Raw genomic sequence first — 8,288 nt, 5'->3', positions numbered from 1 at the left:
GATTTTTTTCCAGTGTCCTGCAGTGGGCAATTACCGGGTCCGCTGGGGTTGTAATACCCGGGTAATTGCCCATTCCAGGGCGCCGGAAAAAAAAAGACACAGGCGGCAGCTGTGCCTATATTACAGGCACGGCTGTCTGCCAGGGTCGTAATGAGGCCCACTGTCTCTTACCATTACCACCATATTCATGATGAGGGGTTATGAATTAAAGAGGAGGAGAATCGATCCTGAGATTTAGGTGTTAGCCGTGGACTCCGGTATCTTGTCCTGTAGCACATGTGTTCTCACTTGGTGGAACTGGCCACTGAACAGGTCACATTATCTCCCCATGACCTCTTTTCGACAGCTGGCACAGTTGGGGTTGTTTATAAAAAAATTTAAAAAAATGAACACAAATGCATATTTGTATAAAAAAATAGCTCTTTATGACACAGCACAACACCACTTGACTTTATTCCTCGCCGCAGCCAATCCAGCTGTCACTCCTCAAGATACGCATCACTCTCTTGGAAGTGGTGCTGAACTCATACTGCCATTTTCCTTTGAAGAAATACAAGAGCCCTGTTGAGAAATGATTATGAAATTACAATGTGGCCACATACATAATGATAAATGTGAACATATATGTATTTCATGTGACATATATGTTTAAAAGTGCAGTGGCGTGATCTAGAGCATGCAGCGACATCTTTCCGGCCTAGATATGGTCAGTACTTGGCCCATCATACTTCAAAGCCAATTTTTAAAAGGAAAGATTGCTACAAAAAATCTCATGCGTAATTTACATATAAGTAACACATGCCTAATTCACACAAGGGAGGACAAGAGCAAATTACTCACATTTCCCAGAATCTTTGTGAGCAGACCCTTTTCGGTAGCATGGCATTTTATCCATGACTATCATTTTGAGTTTAAAGTATCCATGAACATTTACACTGGATCCCTGTACTAGTTGATGTCTGCGAAGGAGAAATCTGACTGAAGCCCAATGGAAGAAACTAAGAGAAGAGTCACTATTGTTTAGTCTAAGAGGCTTGATCATTAGCACTAATCACTGTTCTCACCAACAAGAGCCCATCTACTCTTCCCCACACTTAAGTTTAAAATGGTGGAGGTTGTGTCACGTTCAAAATGGCATTATCACAGATTATAATTTGCTTCTTAGCGCTAACTGAACTAGAGTCAGTGCATAGTTTCTGTATTACTGCCCTTAAAGCCTAATTCGCAGTAGCGTTTTATAAGACAAACCCCCATTGCATGGGAACCCGCTCTGTGAATGAGGCTCTTAGTATCAATTTCCTGATTCCCCTGAATGGTTCTTCTGTTCATCAGCTCTGGTGACAGCCTGTGTTTCCTGCACATGCTCTCAGGGTTCATTCTGTTTGCAGCGTCTATCTTAATGTTTATGTGGCCAACTACACACTGCCCAAAACACCAGGGACCGTACTACAGAAACTTTGCATCAGTGCAAGTGTAATATTTCACTGTATTTGCAGAAGGCAAACTTTAAATGCATTTGTGCAGCAGAGAAATGTTTGACCAAGTGCATCTGCTGGGCAAAACAGACCCTGTAACACATCCCCTTCGATTGAAATTCTAGGGCCTTTTCCGACTGCAACTGGAAGCCTTCTCTCTCTGCTAAATTCTCCCTAACTTGTAGTACAAGCACATATTTGTAGCCCTTCTTCCTCAAACCAGGTGTCCATCACTAGCTCATGATCCGCGGTCAATGATCGTGGGGCACTTTCAGACAAAAGGCAAAATAAATATGTACTGCCATGTGTGGGAAAGGGATCTACAGATAGGAAGCCTATGCCACATGCTTATAGGAGCAACAAGTTCCAACACCATTCCACAAAGCCACTGGATCCCATCTGATTCATTAGCGGGATGCATGTCAAGGTTGGCGAACTAGGCTTTCAACACATTTGAACATACCTGAGTATATATTGCTCAGCGATCACTGCTGAATCAGAGTAAGCACTAAGCCTGCAATTGGTGTGCCCTGTATGATCAAGTGCACATTGATATATGCATGCCAATAGTAACATGCTTGTTCTTCACAAAAGCCTCATGACCCACTGATAACATTTCTAGAAGAAACTAAAAATAATTCCTCTGGACATGGTATATCCTCTGTTATGTCCTTTTCCTAATTGTGTAGTTGTGGTGGTCTCCATGCACTCGAGTAGAGCATTGTGTGATTGGTACTGAAAGCTGGGAGAGTTGGACAGTTTGTAAATGCATGGCTGTCAGTCTCGATCAGGTGCCAATGACTGATGGATGTGGGGAGAGATGAATGACCGCATGTTATGAATGAGCAATAGAATCATCACAGGGACATCATAGAGAAGAAGGAGATTCCATGTATAATAGGGATGTTGGGTAAGGAGGATAATGGCATCCAGTGAGATGGGAGATTATTGGAGCTGAAATGCCATAGTGAAGTGATCTTTGCGAGGAAAGCTTGAATGTGGTGTTAAGCCCCCGTTCGAACCTGGATAGTGGCCCAGCAGCCTAAGTTAATAGCCTGAGCAAATATTCCTGACTTTACCCCTGTTCCAGCCCTTGGTACGGGGGTTTAATGCCATTAGCACCCCAGGTTACTTAAGCGAATTTTCAGTCATTGAACTGGACTCCTCACACATCCAGTTCAATGACTGAAAATACTGTGTTAAGATGGCCCCATGGAAAGGGAAGAGGAGCTCCATACGGAGCTCCTCTTCCCTTTCCATAGGAGCTTCCATAGCAGCCGGAGGAGCTGGGAAGCTGCGGCAGCAACAAGCACGTAAGTGGGTTGGGGAGGGAGGTCGGAAATGGCAAAATAAATTAGGGGACAGAGGGTGGGGATTGATTGATTTATATTTTATTTCTATCGCGCTCATACACAAGTGTTTCAGAGCGCGACAAGGCAAGGGAGGGGAACAGGGGAGAACAAAACAAATGGCGGCCAAAGGAACCATCTGTTGGGTGGCTTGGAAGGTGGACTGAGATTGTGGGTTTCAATCCGTGTTTCTAGCCACCTGATTGTTGGGTATCCAGTGCCGGGTGCTAATGTGTCTTAACACCCAATGATGGGATTAAAAAGGGAAGAAAGCAGTGAATCAGAAGGAACCAAAACTAAGAAAGATAGGTCTTTCTTAAATAGCAAGAGTTGAAAATTCGCTACTTCCATTCCTCTCTGCCACTAACAGAGATTATAACTCTGTTCCCACCATTGTTCCTCCCAGCATGTATGGTCAATGCCCGACCCCCCCCCTACTCATAACTTAAAGAGTCTCCATGCCTTTATTAATGGTGTCTTCTCTTTTGCCTTCAGGTGTTTGGTTGCCTTTGAAATGGACCATCTGTCTTTCCCATAAGCACGTGCTTAAAACGGTAATAATAGAGAGAGGTCTAGAGAGAGGTCTTCAGTGTCGCCCTCAGCAATGAAAGGAATCCATATACTGAGAAATGTTTCAAACACACTGATGCCATTCATCGCTGACACACGAAGCGGCGTGAAATAATATGAATTGACTGAGTGGAAGGGCACGATATTGAGGCATCCGACCATTATGCAGGAGTCATGGGAAAGAGATTCCTCTCTGGGGAGTTGGGTGAGGTGGCATTCAGACATATGAGCTCCAACTCCTAATTCATTGCTACGGGAGGAGCACCAGCAGCAGATGAGCATAATGTGCACAGATTATCAGTGGGTGGCCCTGGTCTGACACTTGGAGGCTGTGGGTCAGCCCGATGCAAGACAGAAGAAAACGTGATGAACGGGGGAAAGTCCTTAGTCGGCCATACTCGTGGATTTCCCATTGACTTGGGACTGGACCTAACTGTACTGTCTTCCTTCCATTTACCCACAGAGTAAAATGACTGTCTTTGTGATGTAGCATTCGTGTATCGCATGATGCTTCTTCTTCATGTGAGATGTAAACCATCCCTTTGCTTCCACAAAGCAGCATCAGAGAATGTCAACTCTAATGGACTGACAATTGAACCATTCTGAAGGTTATCCCACTTACCATCGTTCTGGAAAACTGCCAGGATATTCTGGACCAGCCCTGGAAAGTCATCAATGATACGTTTTGGGAACCCTTTCTCCATGGACTTTGTTTCTTCATCATAACTATAAAAACAAAACAAAAATTCATGTCCATTTTTTAATTGTTCAACAGTACATTAAACATCTGACTGCCAGACCCTCTATAATTCATGGCATGAAATAGTTTCAGTCTGACTTATACAACTTCTCATCTTTCCATCATGTGTTTAGTCTTTTTATCTCATTGTTCTGAGAAATGATCCATGGCGCGACTGCATTTTGCGTGGGATTTAATTCTATTTGTGACATGTAAGGGGTATACCCACAATATACTATTTAAATGTTTCCAGTGGCAAAAACCTTATTCATCACAAAAAAAATTCAGGTAATACGTTCATAATTTCTTTGCAACCGTCATTATGTTTGCAATACCATTTAACGATTCCTGAGTATGACGTCTCCATTAACACCTGTTATTTTAAGTTCCTTTCCTTATATTGCAAAGGGTCTTCCAGGTGCGAAATAACAATGCATTGCTCACCGCCAAGAAACTAGAAAGAATGGTTACTACTTGACAGCCCTACTACTTTGTGCGCCATGACCGCCTGCATTATTTCCATAAAGGATTCCGAAAGTGAACACAGGCTGTGTTATTTTATTTTAAACTTGAGCGAATCGCCTCCACATACCAAGGAAAAGCACAGTGTTTATGCTACCGGACTACTCGACCATACAACAGTATTTGGCACTGACAACCACAAAGTGGTGCTTCTCTGACTATCTGCATCAGTCCGAATCGGTGGTACTACCCTAATGGGGCTCTCAGAAACACAGTCGCCACGTCAGATTTGGCGTCACAATATCTACAACTGACACAATTACCTGTGTCGTTCCTCATGAATCAGCATCCACATGGACCCCCTCAATGACTGATCTTCAACATCGTTATGGTCTTACTCACCACATGTTCGATGTGAGCAACATTGGCGACCACATTTGCATGCATGACACCAACATTCACCTCAAGAAAGAAGATGGGCGGTGCTATCCCCCAGGGAACTGCCTGGAACATACCCAGCACTGGCTACATGAACACTTCCCCCCTTATTAGTGACCAGAAGACTGTGAGCTTGCTTCTGAGCCATGCGGCACGAACATCACTCGAATTTGCTTGACCATATTCACATGGACCACCTCCATTCCGACTCCATAAACACACAACTTCCACAAGATTCCCTCCTTCTCGCCCCAGGCAAATGCACTTATCAAAATGGGTTGCATTACCTATGTCCAATGAGAGGGAGCCTCCACCTCCTAATTCCTCTGTGTAAAGTTGTTGGTCTTCACATTGGTTACTTAATCCCGGACTACCACAATAGTATTTGCATTAAGTAAACACCTGGGCAGTCGCGGGTTTATGTGCCTTTTTACTCCGGGTGATCAAAACAATGGCTAATGCTGGACACCTTGTAGGCATAGCGGGCAGCAGGACATGAATCCTTATGATTGTGCATGGTTTTTAGAGGCATAAAAAACAGGCAGAATCCATAGAGTCCAGCACTGACAACTGCTTGCAAATTCTATGCAGGTGAAAATGCAGGCATTTTTACAGCACTGAATTCGTGAAAGGGGCTCCAATCCCCAGCTCTGTAATGGCAATGCTTTAAAATTGAACAAATCAGAATTTACATACGGCATGATTTGCTCTGCCTGTAAACTATGATCCACCCATGTTAATAACTCAATAAACATTCACCCTGATTCATGGAAATATTTGCATGTAAAATGCACATTTGCACGCCATTCTGCCCGAAAATGCCAGTTTGAGGTTTGGGGATTTTCGGGCAGAATGGCGCACAAATGTGAGTTTTACTCGCAAATAATTCCATGAATCAGGGGGATTATCGCTATCATAGGGTGTGATAAAATGGTTACGTCAATTTAGAAAATTCGGTTTCTCTTACAATATCAAACATCCTGCAATAATAGCCTTAATAAATTGTGTAGATAACAGAACTGAACTGTAATTATGACATTTGAAGCAGTTGGGTGTGATGTACCTTGCCCAGTGTCCTCTTTGATAATGACTCCCAAATGCAATCATTCATCACTACCACTGAGTCTGCAGCTCGTATTGACCTTCACTGTTCATTTCTTACCAATCATTCTATGAACATTCTTACTAATCATTCTATGAACATCTAATCTCCAACCTCCTGCTCAGCAAACCTGACCAATGCACAACCTATTCCTTGGCTTTCCTCACTTCTCCTTCCTTCCTCTATTCAAATTCTTCAACTTGCCACCTGCTGTCTGTACAACCTACACAGATTCGCCCCACATCTACCTGAAAACACCGTGCTGGTTTCCTATCCATGTACAACTGCTCCCTTTTCAAGTTCCTGTTCATAGTCTACAAAGCTATCAATAAGATATCCTAAGTGGGAATTCAGTGCACCTAGTTTGTGCAGCTATAAACTTGTTGGACAGTGTTCTATCTACATCGGAGAATACGATTAGCGAATAGAGTGGAGGCTGCTTTGGTTTGCTTTGTTCCTCTTTCATGTCATTTCTTTCCTTTTAGTGCTGTTAGAATATTGACGTTGATGATGAGGATGACCGGATCTGAATAAGGACATGTGATTCGTAAGGAAATTGTAGTAAAAGTTTGTAAGAAACTGTAAATTACAAATATTTTTTTTTTAAAAAAAAAAGCTATCAATGGTCTTTCTCCTTAGCACCTGCCTGATTGCATATCTGTCTACTTACGAGTTTGCTCCCTCCGCTTCTACTTTGCAATCAACCTCACTTTGCCATGCCCGTCCTGCGCCTCGTCCCACTTCCATTCTTTCTGTCTACTCACCCTGCTCCACTGGAACACATTGCCCATCACAATCAAAGCCAGCCCAACTGTGGATCTCCTCAGAGCTCAGCTTAAAATCCACTTGCTTGCTAAAGAGGGGGCTCTATCTGCCCTCTCCCCATCCTCCCTTCCTGACCCCACCACTGCCTCCACTGACGCTTAATAATGTAATTTTCCATATTTAATTAGTACTCTAGTTCAAAACACTTGTACCTTTAGGTTAATGTTACCATTGTAAGTAACCTGTCTCTTATGCATATATATCTTTTGTTTTGTGGTGTCCCTGGTGTATGTCCCACTCTCTCTTTTTTTAAACCTTCAACAACTGGCATACCACTTGTTGTCATATTTTTGCGACTGTACAGGAACGCTTCATGAAAATGCCTCTGCCATCTGAAAATGAGTTATGTTAAGTAATATCAGATGACCATTGTCATCCATGTTCATCAAATAAATACAAATATAAATGGTATCCAGTCAATATATCTAAAACATTAGAGAGTGGTACATTTCGGAGTGGACCATAACAATGAAAACTGCTGCAAACATTAATTAAATAAATAAAGGATAATGGGTAAAGGGGTTCAAATGAGTCAGGATGGGGTTGGGTGGCTTTATAAGGGTAGACAAATGAGAGGTTGGGGCGACCCCACCACATTTAAAAAAAAAGAAAATAATTGGTGGTTTTCGGTATTTTGTCCACAGTAAAATTTACTACTCTGTAATTGTGGTCAGTCAGATCACTTATAACCATATAAATTAATACAACAGGATTACACATCAGAGTTTCTAGAAGATATTCAGTTAGCTTCAGACGTGAAGGATCAACCTCATCACTTAACATCACAAATCCTTATGAATGCCCATCCTCATTATGCCTCCTGCTCCTGCTTAGTGCTGAGAAGCAGCCTAGGCTGGTCTGCAGTCCAGCCATAATCTCCATTAAAGAAATGTATTTGTAATAGTCTACCTCACTGAGAACTTCAAGATTGGCAAAATACATTGCTCAGCAAGTTAGAGGACCCGTGAACAAGCCCATCCCACTTATTGTTGTTTTTAATGACCAATTCATGTGTACTGTGTTATAGCACATATGAGTTAATAGTAAGGAATGCTGCCTAGTGCAATGTCAGTTGTCATGATTAATTCAAAGCATTTCAACCATCACATTTTGGATTTGGTTCGTCTCTGCCACTGATATTAATCAGTACATAAAACATGTATGCTGGAATTATGAACCTGTTTTCAAACCTGCAAAAATGTAAATCTATTCCATGAGTCCCTTTCCAATTGCATACAGCACATCACATAAAGTACCTATAGGATTCAATGGCTTCTCTGAAAGATTTCCAAAATTAAGGTTTGCAAATACAGAACTGTGCAAGATTT

General features: G+C 42.3%; 1 protein-coding gene across 1 annotated transcript in view; it reads right to left on the bottom strand.

Moving 5' to 3' along the window:
- Positions 1-402: 402 nt before the first annotated feature.
- The window catches only part of LOC138527759 (matrix metalloproteinase-18-like), a 31,487-nt gene continuing 23,601 nt past the window's right edge, over positions 403-8,288 (bottom strand). Inside the window, exons 9-10 of the mRNA XM_069639041.1 lie at positions 4,017-4,120; positions 403-561 (exon numbers count right to left, since the gene is read on the bottom strand). Of these exons, the coding sequence (XP_069495142.1) occupies positions 452-561; positions 4,017-4,120 (214 nt within the window). The 3' untranslated portion in view covers positions 403-451. The remainder of the gene's footprint in view (positions 562-4,016; positions 4,121-8,288) is intronic.

Source organism: Ambystoma mexicanum, chromosome 7q, assembly GCF_040938575.1.
Source record: "Ambystoma mexicanum isolate Mex_15411 chromosome 7q, UKY_AmexF1_1, whole genome shotgun sequence".
NCBI classification, from domain to species: domain Eukaryota; kingdom Metazoa; phylum Chordata; class Amphibia; order Caudata; family Ambystomatidae; genus Ambystoma; species Ambystoma mexicanum.
Note: the sequence above shows the minus strand (reverse complement) of the source record. Positions and strands in the feature narration are given on the sequence as shown.